Source organism: Nipponia nippon, unplaced genomic scaffold, assembly GCF_047370975.1.
Source record: "Nipponia nippon isolate SJK-2023a ecotype South Korea unplaced genomic scaffold, ASM4737097v1 scaffold_30, whole genome shotgun sequence".
Lineage (NCBI taxonomy): Eukaryota > Metazoa > Chordata > Aves > Pelecaniformes > Threskiornithidae > Nipponia > Nipponia nippon.
This window is the reverse complement of record NW_028262348.1, coordinates 634,310-650,692: the sequence shown is the minus strand read 5'-3', so window position 1 is coordinate 650,692 and position 16,383 is coordinate 634,310. Positions and strand designations below refer to the sequence as shown.

At 41.7% G+C, this 16,383-nt stretch overlaps 1 protein-coding gene across 9 annotated transcripts in view; it reads right to left on the bottom strand.

The window, feature by feature from the left end:
- Window positions 1–16,383, bottom strand: part of CABIN1 (calcineurin binding protein 1) — a 121,796-nt gene that overhangs the window by 8,224 nt on the left and 97,189 nt on the right. For 8 of the 9 annotated variants that reach the window (XM_087768712.1, XM_087768705.1, XM_087768711.1 and 5 more), the window contains one exon: window positions 11,404–11,695. In XM_087768712.1, coding sequence (XP_087624838.1) covers window positions 11,404–11,695 — 292 coding nt within the window. Of the gene's footprint in view, window positions 1–6,221; window positions 6,312–11,403; window positions 11,696–16,383 lie in introns of all 9 variants that reach the window. The other variant, XM_087768713.1, reaches the window with a different exon arrangement.

Genomic DNA, 16,383 nt, shown 5'->3' with positions numbered 1-16,383 from the left:
TATTTCTAAACTGTAACATGACTGAGTGAAATTACATATTGACAAGCTAAGATGGCAATACCAGCTTCTTCATACCTGCTGCCATCAATTCAAACTCTTAAAAAAAAAAAAAAAAGTCATTTAAAAAGAAAAAAATCTTGTGTATGGCATTTTCTTATCTCTGCACATCTGCAAGAAACACACGTGCACCTGACCACTCTCCTCTGGGGACCTGAGGGCTGCACCACCTGCAGGCATCACCCACCACCCGCAACGCTGAGCCCGCGGCGACGGATGGGTCCCTCCCGGACCTGCCACCGCAGGTACGTGCTGCACTGGAGTGCAGCTTACTGGTAAGAAAGATTAATTACTGTGAGCAGCCAGTAACGGGGCCAAATCTGTGTTCTATGAAACCGATATCAAGTTAAACTAAATGCCCGCTTTTCACTGATATGTCCACTGTACCTCTATAAATACATGAGTCTAAAATTCCCACCTTCTGCTGCTCCAGAACTTGGGACGTTTGTAACTCAGAATCCATGTCTGTGTGTGTACAATCTCTTTATTACATACCAGCTGTATCTGCTTTTAAATTAATGCAGTGTTAAACCAGTTTTCTTACACCGAGCTGCATATTGTACATAACGAGCAATTTTCACTGAACTACCGAGAGCTGCTGACGCCCTTTCTGGGAAGGGCAGACTGAGGCAGCAGCTAGCCTTTCAAGGCTAGGGACACACAAACAAGCTCTTATTCTCTGATAAAAATGAAGATATCCTTCAAAAACAAAGGGCTGCCTAGTCTAATTTGAATCACCTTTTATTTACACAGGCTAAGGTGTGCTCAGGCATCTACCACAGACCAGCAGATGCAACGTATATTCACAGTCTAACTTGCTCTAAAATTCTTTGTATGTCCATGCTCTAAATTAATTTAGGATTTTGACAGTATGATGTCTGAAAAAGGAATATATATTTCAACGTTTCCTCATTGGAAAAATACTCCCACCCCCTCAAGTGTTGAAAACACTTCTCCATCTTCATCGGCGTAGATAAGAACTTGGAATTTACCATGGTAATATTCTTCTGTACGAGAGTTCCCCTTGCAGAAAATGCTTAAGACAACATTACAGCTTAACAGCTTGGTAAAAGCCAGATCAATGCAATTTGAGAGATGCAACTTTTTAAATGAATTTTCTAGGGGTCTTGAATAATTTGTACAAAAAAGGCTTACCAAAGCAGGCCGTAAGTTCGTTCATCCACTCATTTTCATTGGTAAAGAAAAGAACCCATCATCTAAACTTGTAGCTGAGAGCCAATCCAAGCCCTAGGATGAACGAGTTGGCTTGTAGGGAATTCTCGTGGAGAATTCCCCACTACAGCACAAATCATAGGCAGGTCCTGCTCTGTGATGTTCCCCTCACCGCCAAGTACAAAATGGAAAGGTCTAACGCAGAGGAACGTAGTTCTCCTTCTCAGCACTCTCTTGCGTATTCCTCTGTGGATACTTCAAAATACAGCATTGGAAGCAGGAAAATAATAGTTGCATCTATACATATATTGTATTAATAGACCAAATCAGCTTAAAAGCAACACAGAAGGAAGTACGTAACTCCAGGAATCTTGACTAGGAAAATCGTAATTCATTGTTTCCCTGTTTAAGAAGCAGAGGATAGCTGAAGGATCATTTTGCGTATTAGCCTGCCCTTTATACCAGATACACGTACGATTTAACCACATGCCGACAAAGTAAAAGAGACTGTACGAAGAAGGATCAGCCCTAATGTGGCCTGAAGCCAATATACACACATCCCATGACACTGCTAGCGTCTGACGGTAAGCTGTAGTCTAAACCCAGAAGACTCCCACGCTGAAATGGCTACAAGACACTTGATCAAAAGATAGAAAGGAACATTACATCAACAGTTGAAGAAAGGCAAGATGAAAACGATGATTTCAGAAGATTACCCTACAAGACAGCTAAGAAGTCAACTCCTTTTTAAACTTACTCCAACACTCCAAAAAGTATCTAGGGTAAGTACTAACAGAATGTTTCTTATCCACTTATTAACCAAGAATACAAAATCAGTAATTAATTTAGCAGATACAATACTATATACAAATAAACTGCAAATCCTACAGCCTCAGCTACACTGCTAACTGAGAACAGTTTTGTATGTACGCAACGGCTAAATTACATTAGGGACTTATTAGTTCACCATTCAGAATAAAGCTCTGATTTGCAGTATTGTTTAATGACAAAACTCTACCTCTTACGCTGATTATAATCTTTGTTTAATTGTAAGATATATCATTGCTTAAGCTGATTTGCTGTGCTTTATTTTAACTAAATTATGCCCCACTGACAAAACCTCTTTTGAGCAGCCTGTTCTGGGAAGATGCTACAAGACTTGTATCGGTCTATGTTCTTTTACGAGCAATCAGCGCACTCATAAGCGTCTCCACCTTCCATATCATATTTGGTTTTGTTAGTTTTGGAGGTCCAGTTTTATAGTGCAGTAAAATTAGATTCGATTTTAATCAAATTATGTGTCAGCCCTTTTTCAGGTAGAAGTGAATGGAAACGAAGGGGCAGGAGTCTGGCGCACTACGCGTGTATTTCTACCACTGCGCTTCTGGAAACAACACTTGTTAATATTCTATTAGGCTGCGTCTTTCAGTACATGAGAAATCAAGAACCACTGTCGGTTAATCAGTCCCTTGCTGTCAGAGGTGTTAAATACACAGTGACTGAATTCTATCCCCGACTGGGTCATACGCTTTATTCTTTTAGGACTGTGCAATTTTTTTTTTTTTTTTTAACAGTCACTTGAGTGGCATTATTTCCAAGTTAAAAATAAAGTTCATAAACAAAATACTGTTTTAAATTCTTGAAAATGACGAGAATAGGTTGTTTCAGGTGTATCTCATAATTTACCCTATTTATACTTTAATATAGCGCACAGGTATTTATTATATCTTCTTTCATTACAGACAAAAAGGGCAAAAGATATAAAGGATAATCAAGAAGAAACACACAGCTGGATCTCCTGTTATTTGTCTAAAACAGATTTCTGAAGAGAATATCTTGATATTTGTCTTGTGGAAGATGCTGTTATAGCCCTGAACATAATGTCCTAGTTTTTCTAATAAAAACTTTCCCCAGGGAGGTAAAGACTCCACTAACTCACGAGCCACAATATTCCGCACAAGTGCAAGAGCACAAGAATGTTAAGTACAGCACATTCTGAAGGTGTTCAGAAGCTCGGATTTAATATCAGTTAACAAATCTTTCGGTAATACCCAGTACTTGTACTGTCTTGGCAGGTTTTCAAACATTAGCTCTACAAACCCAGTTTAAAATAAAACCAGTTTCTGAAGACGTAATATGCAACAGTCACTTGTCTCCAGGCTGAAGATGGGACAGGTGCTGTACTCTGCAGATCCATTTAGCACGCTCACCTTACAGCACAACACACAAAAATCAAGCACATAGGAAAAACACAGATTTGCAATGCATGTTATTATTTACATTGAAAAGTTCATCTCCAATCGAGCTGCATTACCAGGATTTTTTTTCAGCCTTCCCTTTCCCAACAACTGTCTACATACATATAAAATAGTATACACATAGAAAGAGGGACATCATACCTTTCAACATCTCCCTGCTTTAGTGAGGAAGAAACAAGCTGAAAACAATTCAATGCAACAACCTACTCCAGCTTTCCTCTCCAACCTCTTTCCACTTGTTGCCAGGGTAACCAGTGTTTGCAGATGCCTATAGCGGGCGCCCGGGTTCATGGCTTCATCACCGTTAATATTCTCGCTCTCGGTCTCTCTTCATACAGGGAATACACTACATACATACATCCCCACACTATAACATACAGATTACGCAGCTCCTGCAACCGCTTTTATACTGAGACAATTTACTTTGCTATCCTGATGCGTGTAAAATGAAAAATGACACTGTCACAAATATTCACTCGGCAATTTGCAGATGCAGAGAAAGTTTAAAAGCAGTAGTACTGTCACCAGTAAACAGCTGCTCCGGTCTCTCTGCACTGCACAATTAATCATTTGATTTCGTCACGCTGTCAGGTATAAGAGACATTAACATTACAGTGTGATAAAACATTTTATGTGGAATTTTAAAAAACCCTTTAGTCATGCACTAAACCTATTACATGACAACTGAAAGGCAAGCCCAGAAAATGTGACTAGCACCTGGAAAAAATGTTTTCCCGTTTCTGATGGAAGCGGTTTGAAGTATTACAGCACAGATACGTTAAAGGATACAAGCAACTTACAGTGCATGCACAAAACATCATTTCATTATAGGAGAAAGGAAGGAGCTGAGCTTTGAACTCCAGGACAGAATACTAACACGATTTCAAAAGCGAATGCTTGGAGAAATGAACAGACAACAGCTTCAAGTGCTTAAATAAAGCACTTGCACCACTTGCCTTCATCCCTCTGCGGAACACCTTCCCCAGCAGTTCTGTGTGTCAAGACAAAAAACCTGAAAACACATTACACTATGATTTAGCAAATCTGTACTACCTTGCCTTCCAACCACTTCAAAAGAGTAACGATTGAATCCTGTGTGCCTGCAGACGCTAGGAAATACTTACTTTACCAGTCCCAGTAACAACTGGTTTACTTTGTACTTTAATGGCCACTCACAGGACATGCAACTGTTCACAGAACTGACTGTTTCTTATTTACCATACAAGGTAGATATTATTATTCCGTTTTTTTTCATGGTGACGGAAATGGGTCTGATCCTTTGCTCCCTGACACAGTGGAGTAAATATCTCACCACATTTCCAAAGAATAGTGCTAATGCAAAACCAATTAATTTTCTGTATTCCATCTGCCTCACCCTCCAGAGTGCTGGGAATTACTACAGCTTTTTTCCCCATACAGCAGTTGCAAAGGCCATGGAAAGCTTGAATTTGAAGGAGTTCAGAGTTTCCTCATACACTGTGCTACTAAGCCAACGGAAAGACCGCACTGGAACACAGGCTGGTCCAGCTGAACCCAGCTGGATAAGGATGCTGACCTACAGAAACGACGGGGGCACTGGCCCTCCAGGGGTGCCTGCCATGAGGCACTACACCACAGCAGGCAGTGGGACTATTCGGTTCATCACGGGATGCAGTAGGTATACGCGGTACCCTTTCCTTACCTATTTTCTTTCTCTAAATTCATTCCAAATATCCTGCCATGAAATTTATTTCTAAAAAAATCACTACCGAAGTCATAGCTGTAGAACTAAGTATTTGACTTGAAATCCCAAATTTGGGAAATTACATTCAAAGCGGACACACAAAGCCATGTGTTAAAAATTAAGCGTCAGAGTAATTTTGGAGGCGAAAAGCTGCAGAACACAAGTTCTACTGCCCCCTGAAATGAAAGAAATTCAAGCAGTCTGGTGAACAGAAGTTCGCACCACAACAACATGGCATACTGCTATATTTATCGCTGGGGTCCTGAACAGAGAGTCTACTGTACAACTACGTGAGACAGACCCCGAACTGCGTCCTACCGCCGAGGTCAGCTGGCACAGGACAACATAAATGGGAGCGAAGCCGGTAGCAGGCGGCTGCTCCACAAGTGCCTCCTGGGAACAGTCCCTGGCCCCTACCAATTCCCAAGCCACCAGGTCCCTGTAGCAGCCACGCTGGGGCCAGTCCAGCAGCACAGGCAGCGGAGCTGCTGTGTCCAGAAACACTGCCTGCCACTACCGAGGTTCCTAGAGGTGCAGAAAGCCGGCAGGCGTGCTGGTAAAGAAAAGCCCTGAAGGTCAATACTTTCTCTTTTTAAAACAAAACAAAACTTCAATTAAAAAAAAAAAAAATGTATGGGCCTAGATCAAAAAGACAACAGTCTGATATTCAACCACATGAACTTTCAAATGGCATTATAAAAATGCAGCTAATTGATCTTTGTGTATTAATACCTGGCTCAGCAAGCGCACATCATCTGGAGAGCATCGCATAGTAGCACCTGTGGACACTAACAGTCACTCATTTGCGGTCTACTGCTTCTCAATTTTATGTACTAGTTATCTAATGAAAGCCATAAGACCTTTCCTCCTCTGTCAGTATTTCATCCTCCTTTGGCCTGACAGCCAGCTAAGCACAATGCAAATTAGCAAAAGCAGCTGTTAGAAAAACATCTTAAAAGAATATAGTGACACCCCACAATTTTCTAAGAACTTCATAAGTAACGTAATACCTGTGCAGCAGGCTTGCAACTAGATCTCTCTTCAGTCTTCATTTGTGCAGGAATGTATGTAAATTTTATGCTGCCGGCAGTAATCTACAGCTAGTGAAACCAAAACATAGTGTAACAATATAGCATCATTACCATGTTCTTTTACAAATCTTTTTACAAGAGGTCTCCAGAAGATGTGTTCTGTTAGTGTAAGATACCCATAGGCCAGCGACTCCCCGGGATTTTCGGGGGGATCCAAGGGTGCACGGAGCCTCTTGGACCACAACCCTGCCCAGCCTGCGCTAAGCCCCTGGCTACCTACCTCGCAGGCCGCGGCTGGGAAGCTGCCGCTCCTGTCCTGTTTGCCTTACTGATCTAACATGGGTACTGATCTAACATGGGTACGACAGTTTTAATTTCAAAGGATTTCCTGCATAGCGTTGGACTGAATAAATAAAACTTAAGAAATTTGAAGGGTAAAGATCAGAAATAGGCATTACGCATACTGAAAAACTCTTCTGGAATCAATCTGTTGCGATAGCAAAGCAAGTCAGCATACTTCCAAAGGGAAGAGGAAAAGACACGACTGACCGGCGCTGTCTGAGCACGAAGCAAAAGGGAATTAAGAAGCCGTCCACAAACCGGACCCCTCCTGCTGACATTCAGCAGCGAAGCTGTTTCCAGAGCGCGCCCATTGTGAAAAATAAAAAGCTTCATGAAGAGCAAGGATCAGACAAGGGGGGGCGAGAGTACCAATGCCGCGGAGGCTGAAGCCGCAAGAGCGCAGGGGGAGCGCCAGCAGGGCTGGCTGAAGGCAGCCTGGCTGATTTCTGAGCCACTCTGCAGTCGCTCACCGGCGGACAGGAGCCCCTGCCCTAGCGCGGTACAAAAGGCACGGGGTTACAGGTATTCGAAGAAGAGTTTTCAAAGCTTTGGAGGAATTCAGCCTTGGGAACTGAGGAAGACAGCTGCTGAAAACCAGGGTAAGTCAACATGGGAAGTGAAGGAGAAAGTAATGAAACTCAGTTGCATACAAGCGATGCAAGAAAACAGAGCAGACGAACACGTGCGTTGAAGGAGAACCCTCCTGCCAGGTAACTGCAGCACGAAGAGGGCCCACAGGCGGCCACAGGTCCTTCACCAGTCCAACCCCTTCTCTGTTTCAGCTTTTGTTGAGCCATCTGTTGAGAACAACTCTCTGCTCTAAAGCACGATTTTGAATTCAGCAGAAAAAACAAGGTAAGACACTGGTTGAATCAAGAGGGTTGGATGTTACAGTCATTTAACTTCCAGTCGTTTAAAGAGTACCTGGAAGTTTGAACTGAAATCCGTAGTTAAAATCAGGCACGGCCAACAGGGCCCAATACTTCAGGCATTTTGTGTAAGCAGAAAGTTCTCAGCACACTGAATCACAGGCTCTTAAAATCTGTGTTTTGTCTTTAGAAATTTAGGACAAGCAAACTCAGAAGACACCGAGATCAGTGCGTGGCTAAACTCAACTGAAGAGGACAACCTACAATCCCCATTATTTCACTCAGATAGGACCAGGGATGGTGGATGTCCACTGATGTCTCGATATCGAGGAACTGTGAGGAATCAAGGTGAACCCTTGTGCCACGCACTGTTTTCATACGGAGACAGATGCTGTCAATGCAAAATTAGAGAGCTGACAAATTTGTTGCAGTATTTCCCTCTCCCTTACGTAAATTGCCTCAGTCTTCCGAGAACTCAGTATCAACTTAAGGTCATCTATCCGTTGTTAACATAAACTAAGCCACAGACTTCTGGGAAAAGATGCTCTTTACACCTGAAAGTACTCTTGTGGCTCTGACACCCAGTTAAAAGCTGACAGGATGAACTGCCATATTACAACATCAGTACTGAATTCTTAGGACTTATCACTTCAAAACCCTCTCTGTTTTGAACATCTGCCTTTTAGGGAGTCTGCGGCTGCCTACACACACTTAAACAATTTAACTTCATTGCTCACTATTACCTTGCCATGCAACTGTCCTCACTTGCATTCATTTCTTCCGCTTCGGAAAGTCTGAAAGTTCTACAGGTTGAAATATGTTTACACTTCGACTTGCCCTGTTGTGCCTCGATAATAAACAACTGAAACTATAGCAGGACATTCACATGGCTTATGGAGTGCAGCTTCCCTGCACGCTGCAGAAAAACTGTCTTCCTTAGCTCTGAATTTCGAAGTTTGGACAGCTATATCATGACCTTGTTTTTATATTGAAATGCTTAGGCCTTAAATGGACATGAATTCCATGGGGGGAGCGTTACTCTTCTACTCTGATTTTATATTCCAATTTGGTAAATAGCTGGCTTTAAGCAAAACACATTACTTTAAATCATTCCAAGTATAAAAACCTTCTCTTGGTATCAAAACTCAGATGCAAATGTTTTCCTGTTCATCCCTTATAAGAATCATTATTAGCATAAGGACAGTGAAGAAGAAGAAAATGTCAAGATTTTTCAGCAATTTAGAACAGGGTAATGCTGGAACAGTGTGACAGGCTGGAGAGGGTTTGTCTTAATTGTCCTATTTCAGTTTCCCCAGAGGAAACTGCAGGCTGAGCCACAAAGGCTAAGAGTCCCATGTACGTTTATGCCTAAATGTCAGAAGCTCTCGTGCTGAGACTACCACCGTCATCGCTTTGCTGCTGGACTTCATCACGCTGTATTCTGTACCAGCTGGTCACGTACTGGACAAAATCTCACTAAAATATTTACAGAAGAAAGGAGTGGCATAGCATCAACGTCGCTTGGAAAGCCATTCCTTTTTCTGGGTGAAGTCGCAGAACACGATAGCGGCTAATACTCTCTGATGTGGAATACTTTCACATGAACAAATAGATACAGGAGGAGGTGACAAGAGACAAAAAAAGAGGAAAACAGATTACTCTCAAAATGGGAGGAGTTTCTACAGAAACAGAGCTAATGAAAGGCAGATGGAAAAGGGTTATAGCAGAATTATAAATAATTCTTTTTAGAGGAGGTGGATGCAGAGGTAGGACAATTAAAAAGAAAAGAAAAAGGAAGGACGCAGCAGTAATTGGTGTCTCTCTCAGCTAGAGAAATGACCTGTCAGGTAGGTCTGAGAGCCAGAAAGCCAGATACAACGCATGCATTCCGCACTGGAATGAGAGCTCTGCAGAGAGAGCCTCTTGATCTTCAGGCACAGTTTCAGGGGTGTAATTTTGGCAGCTAACCCCTTCCATCTCCCTCAACCAAGACGATGTATAGAAAGCATGAAAGAAGAAAGAATAATATGTAACTTTACAACCCTAACAAAGCCTAGGAAGTCATAAGATTAAAATAAACGTTCCCCATCACTGGGAAACTGCAGAGAGGAAAGCACGTCAGAAATGCTCGTGAGTTTAGTTTGAAAACCAAGAGAATGCATGAGCCCTTATCTGCATTGTCATTCCTACCAGTCTCCTTATTAAGTATACAGCAACTTCACAGAGGATTCTTTTTTGTTCCTCCCCTGCTGTCTAGGCACAAACCTGAATTACTCCCTGTTGAACAAGCCTGCCAAGGTATCTTATGACACCGTCCAACTCCGTTCTTTAGCTTCGTAAGGACAGTAACAAACGTGGTTTATGCACTGACTAAGCCATTTCTTCCTTATGAGTCTCCTTTCTTTTCTTCCCCTCCCAAGACAATCTCTCCTGCATTTGTGAAAAAGGAAAATTAGAAGATTATAATGCAGCTGCTAATATTGGGACGTTAAATTTCAGTTTTGTACTGTACTCGGAGATTAGCAAATTGGGAAAACTGATTTCTCCCTGATTTGCTCTTCGTTGCTGACGAATTCAGAAGATTATGTGCATTCAGATGCCAAGGCTGATTACATATGGAAAGAAATGAAATACCAGAAGTATAGAGATCAAAATTACACAAAGTCACAATACCAGATTAACAAAACATCCAGACTAGATCAGAGCCTATTCGTTATTAATGAATATTATGCACCATTAGGTCTCACAAACCTGGGCACTATTTCCACCGTATCCTCATCTGTCACTTTTCACAATACCTGTATGTATTTGGTTCATTCATAACTTTATCTGGGCTCCTACGAATTTGCCTATGGCATTTTGTGAGTAGTGTTAGGGCCCAAGCTCGTGAGCAGATGGAGCGAGCAAAAGCAGCAGCAGATGCTTTTTCAGACAGCGTTCCAGCTAAGGTTGCAAGAAAGTACAGGCTATGGCAGGTGCTGAGCCACCTTAACGTGCACAGCGTCCCACAAAGAAGCACAACCATCTCTTTTTGGCACCCAAGACAAGTCTGAAATTGGGTCTAATCTTACTTCATTCCCCAAAGTGGATCAGTACTGCCTTACAAAGTAATTCTGACTACTGCTAACAAGCCAGCCTGCCATGACAGCAGTAAAGAAAAAGACAGCATTCTCATTTCCTTCTTTCCTCATCTAGACAAACTGTATACGACCAAGCACATAACACAGTCCTAAACAAATCACACGATCCTGCTATAGAATAAATAACATTTGTTCTGTTTCTTCAGTCCTTTTCTGTACTCCAACCTTGCACATAACCATACTTGGGCTATAAATAACATATTCCCAACATTCCAGTCCCACCAGATGCTTCTTTTCTCAAATGTGAAAAGTAATAGCAATGATACACTAACTTTATGAACCATGTAGAAGCTTGGAATTCTCAGTGTTATGTATCTCCACACACATATACAGGGCAGTGATAACTACAAATTTAAATATGTTAATCAGGCACTTGTAAGTCAGATGTAGGCTGTCCACCAGTTTATTTCAATTGCAATCACTTCTAACTTCTTTAAAGATTTAAGGTATTTTAAAGAACTAGATCCTTACCTCTTTGAAGAAAATAAAACAAATGTTTTTATGCTACTAGAAACTTAAATTCTCCATTTAAAACACATGACACTTTTTAGGCTGCTATTCCATGATTTCACATGCAAGTTACATAGACAGTGGTCACTCTTTTAATCTATCCTAGTAATTAAAATATGTATTAATTATGTAGATGTGTTCAATTCAGGACCAAGACAAAAGTCTCTGTTTGTGTAGCCTTTTGAACATGGTCTCGCGATCAGAAAATGGGCCAGAATCAGAACTCAGGTGCTGACTCGCCCCGTGGCCTTGGCAAACCGATTAGAGAGGGCCAAAACGTTCTGTCTCCCTGAGACTTACCACGTGCGAGGTCACTCATGCTGGGAGCCGTCTCTGCGTTCTGACTCCGGAGATGCTCAGCGTCCTTGTGTGACTCCTGGGATGGAGGTACTGAAGATGCTGAGGAGGAGGAAGATGAAGAGGAAGAGGCTGGTTTGGATTTGGAATGCAGATCGTTCAGTCTCAGCAGATTTTCAGGAGTCACAGTATCTGGATTCACTGGGGTAGGATGCAGCGTGGCTGGTGTTACTGGGAAGAAGCTCTCTCTGTTATCCTTTGTATGCTTTGGGGTTGTGGGTGTTTCTCCTGTGGACTACACAAAACAAAAAAGGGCAGGCAGAGAGTGAGAAAATACGTGCCGGTAATTCTGCATATGCTACCTGCTTCAGTGACAGCTGCGGGTAGTACAACTTCTTGTAGACAGAAAATACTCTCCCTAAAGCAAATATACAAATCAATCACTATTATAAAGAAATTGTTCTCCTTTACAGATTATTTTTCTGTTCTTTACAGTCTGTTTATCAAACTAGCACTTGAACGTTTATTCACATTCACAATACTTTATTTAACAAATCCCTCACAACATAACACACTTCCCTGAACCCCATTATTAAGCACGAATTACAAAGTCTTGCGAACAGACACATTTCTTTCATTTAAAAATATGTTGACAAACCCTTGACCTGAACAAACAGATCTGCAGTGCTTTAAGAGAATTTACAAATTATTAAAAGAAATTATTCTTAGTGGATGATGTGAGAAGAAATGGAGAAAGCAGAAAGATTTATTTGCTTGCAAAATAAGCGATCAGCCTAACCCCAAATCATGAATTTCCAATAACTGCAGAACTGAGTAACTCTGGTGTCCAACTTGGAACAACGCTCTGGAAGATCTGTTGCCTCTGCAGAAGTAGCAGTGGCACCAAGAGCAACGCTCTTCTCCAAAGCCAGAGCTAAGAATTTAATGCAGCATCATTAATTATATAGACAGAAGGTAGAAGGGTGGCATAAATTCACCAAAGAAGGGGACAAAAGTACCCATAAAATTAGTATCTTCTCTATAATTTTTATCAGCAATCACATAAAGTATTCTTGCCTGTGAGGCCGCAGAATGCATTTATTTCATGCTCTTTACAGTTTTCATTTAATGGAGACTTATTGGACCGTAAAAGATATGGTTGAATGGAACCCTCAACTGTTTAATTGTCTGTCTCATACCTCTACCTCTCATACCTCCACCATGAAGAATAACTCATTTTAACCATGGTGATAGAGTACGAGTGTTTGAAATAGAAATAAAGAGTTCCGCCGTCAAATGTAAAATCAGATTGGGCCCTAATGTCCTAGATGACCAAAGATTTATTACAATGCCAGAAAAGTCAGCAGAATTTCACTCAGAGAACAGAGTAAGTTTCAGCTGGAGAAATTACATATTTAAAATTCAAAGGCGGAAAGCACACAAGTACATTTTTTAAAAATAATTGGTGGAATGTATTTTTAAAGTTCCTGAACTTGATTAATCAATCTCTAAACAGCATATGATTAAAACCTGCCAGATTCTGTGTGCACACAAAAAATAAAATACAGCAGCTATATTCACAACAGTTACCGTATTGGATCAAAAAAGGTCTATCCTGCTTCTGAAAGCAGCAAGTTTCTGATGTTCAAAGCATCGGTTCCAAAACTAAAGGTCTCAAGATGCACAAATGGGATCACAGAAACCTGAGGGAAATTAAACTGCAGAAGAAAGCCTTAAGCCAGAAGTGAGATCACCAAAGGAAATGTCTCCAGCTGTGATTTAGAGGGAAAAGCCTTCACACCCATGCACTTCATTAACTTACATAATACATTATGTAGAACCTGAAATCTCCGTCCTTCTGTTGTATCCAAATTTTTTTCAGTAGAAATACATGAAGGTACTGCTAGTTAGGTACGTATTTGTTAAAAACGTATCTGCACCTCAAACTGTATTTCTATAAAAACGCACAGCTATTTCCATAGACAGAAAGAGGACATTTGGAAAGTAACTCAGCAATATTTGGATGGTACTCAGAAGAAAAATGATTAGTGAGAGAAGGAGCACAACATCACGGAGTAATTCCTGCTGGAAGGGACCTCTGGAGGTCTCCAGCCCAACGCCCTGCTCGGAGCAGAGCTGACCTCAAAGTTAGCTCAGCTTACTGAGGGCCCAAGTCCAGCCCAGTTCCAAGTATGGCCAAGGATGGAGATTCCACAACCTCTCCGGGCCCCTGTTCTAGTGCTTTACCACCTTCACAGTGAACATTTTTTTCCTGTCACTTCATCCAAATTTCTCTTGTTGCAGCTTTAAATGGTGCCTCTCATCTGGTTCCTTCCTCTCTGCTGAAGACAGCAATTCCATATCCCCACCCTCCATTAGTCTTCTCCTCTCCAGGATGAAGCAACCCAGGTCTCTATGACTTCAGTGCCATAAGGGCACGCTGTTGACCTGTGTTCAACCTCTTGTCCAGGGCTCCACATCTTTTTTGGCAGAGCTGTTCCCCAGCCAGTTACGTTGCACAGGGGTCGTTCTGCCCCAGGTACAGGACCTTGAGTTTCCCTCTGCTGAACCTTCAGGTAGCTCCTGTCAATGCAATCCTCCAGTCTACTGAAGTTCCTTCAAATGGCAGCTCTGCTCTCCAGCATACTGACCATGTCTTCCAAGTTGGTGGCGTCACTCGAACGCACTAAGGGTTCACCCCATCCCATCATCCAAGGCATTAGAGAGGATGATGCCCTGCTGTAAGTCTCTGAGGAATGCCATTGGGAACTGGCGGCCAGGTAGAAGCCCAGTGGTTGGCCACACACATGAACCAGGCAATGGAGGCAGTGACAAATGTGGAAAAGAGGAAAGCCTTCTTACAAGTTGTAGATGATCAGGCATGCAGAGAGAAAAGGTTGAGACTGAAACAACGCTGGTATACATAGATGGAACCAAATTCAAATTTAATTTCTGTCAAAATGAAGATGCTGTATCAGGGACAAGAAAAACAAATCACTTTTTATTTTGAACTGGTTCCTCCAGGTGAAGTTGCGGTTTGGGCAAGATTTTGTTGTTGTTGTTGCAGAGAATCAACCTGCCTCATAAAGAGAGTAACTATTTATTTGTGCAAAAGAACAACGTTGAAACTAACACGATGCTTCTGTCTCAGTAAAACCATGACGAAAAATTCTAATGTGCAGGCAAAAAGTGCAGCCTTATACCAAAGAACAGCAACCAAAGAAGATTTTTGTATTTATGGCTTTAAAGGGAACCTTTCCAGATGCGACCTGGTGAAGAGTTGTCTAAGGCTTCTACAAATAGACAGGTTCTTTTCAACCCAATGAAACAGAGACCTTGAAAGGAAAAAAAACCTCTCAATGACTGCCTTTTCGGGGGGGGGGGGGGGGGGGGGGAGAAGAAAAATGAGAAAGCTATCTTTAAAATAAGAGTCAAAGCGTTAAAAAGCCCCGTCGTTGGCTACTGTATATTCTGCCACTCACATGGCCCTAAGAAAAGGGATTTAAACCTGCTTTGTATGTTTTCCTGGACCCAGAAACTGAAGAAAACCCAAAAGCCGTAACCAGAAAGCTAAGAGGAGCACCACAGTGAAGCACACGTTCTTTTCCCTAAAATATTTAGTTTTTAGTGTAAGGGCAAGGATTCCAGCACCTCTGACCAGTAAGCGATGCTACTCACAAAGCCCAGGTCAGGGCAATGTCGCTAACCATACTGCTCCAGACCGACGGGCCCACATTTCATCATCCTGCAGGTGACTGCCTCCAGAAAATCACTACTTTAACACCGCATTTGAGGAATAAACCCAGGAAAAACTCATTACAGGAAGTCTTGGATTTGCCATGCCAGAAGCACTTTATGTTCATCTATTTCTACTGCTATACCAGCAGTAAGGCACAATAAAGATTATTTTCCACAAACACATAGTAAGAAACTGAGAAGCAGTGACAATCCTTTACCAGTGTTTTATGTGGTTTCTCATTAGGACATTTTTTTTAGTTTTTACTTTATTGTGGCACAAAGTCAAAACTACAGAAATTCTCCTTCCCCCCCTCCAATCCACCTCACCGTGCTGAGCGTCTCTATTACCACCGCTGCATTTGAGATACGGTAGCTTTATTACAAGTGGCTTTAGTCACCAAGAGGAAATGAATCTTCTCTTACGTTGATGAGGATGCCACTCATAGAACAAGTGCATATAACTGAAATAAGATGAAAACTCGCTTATCTGCCTTCTTCATATCTTTCACTGCAATTGCAGGTTCACCTAGTCAAGATCGGACGTCCTTCTGGACTTCTAAAAACAAAATGAGGCATTGAAGAGAAGAGTGTGCACTACCTTTGGCTACTACGCTATCAAAGTGGATGGAAAAAACAGTTAAGGCTTATTAATATCCAAACGACATGTCACAGACAGTGAGAAAAATAGTCCATTACTTCCATAAATATCCGCTATCTTATTTGCTCTTCTTTAAAATACTTACTAAAAATGTTCTTTGTTAAGAAGTCTGTATAAAGCCAAAATTTCCATGAATAATTAGCACGCATGTTTGCACGAACTGTGACTATTTCTGACTTATACAGGGGTCCAAATCAGTCTCCTTATCTGCTAAAACCTCGACTATTTCAGCATACTCCTCAAAAAGATCATTCAGCTTCACGGAGGCTATGGACAATCCCTTCCCATGCTGAAAGCTGACATAAGAAAAAGAAGTGAAGAAAATGCAGAAAAGTCAGCACTGGGACAGCCTCCACCACGAAAAGTAGCGGCAAAAGCACAGAAGTTGTTCGCAGATGTTAGTGGAAAAAATAGCTCCCTACAGTTTCCCAGTGAGGCCCTTCAGCAATGAGACAAGAGCAGCAGCAAAAGAAACTGAGCATTAAGGCAGAAGATGAGAGAAGTTTCCTTCATAGACTGAGAAGTCGTAAGCCAGACAACCTGACCGAGGGTTTATTTTTACCTTCTTTACTGTTGTTTCCAAAACA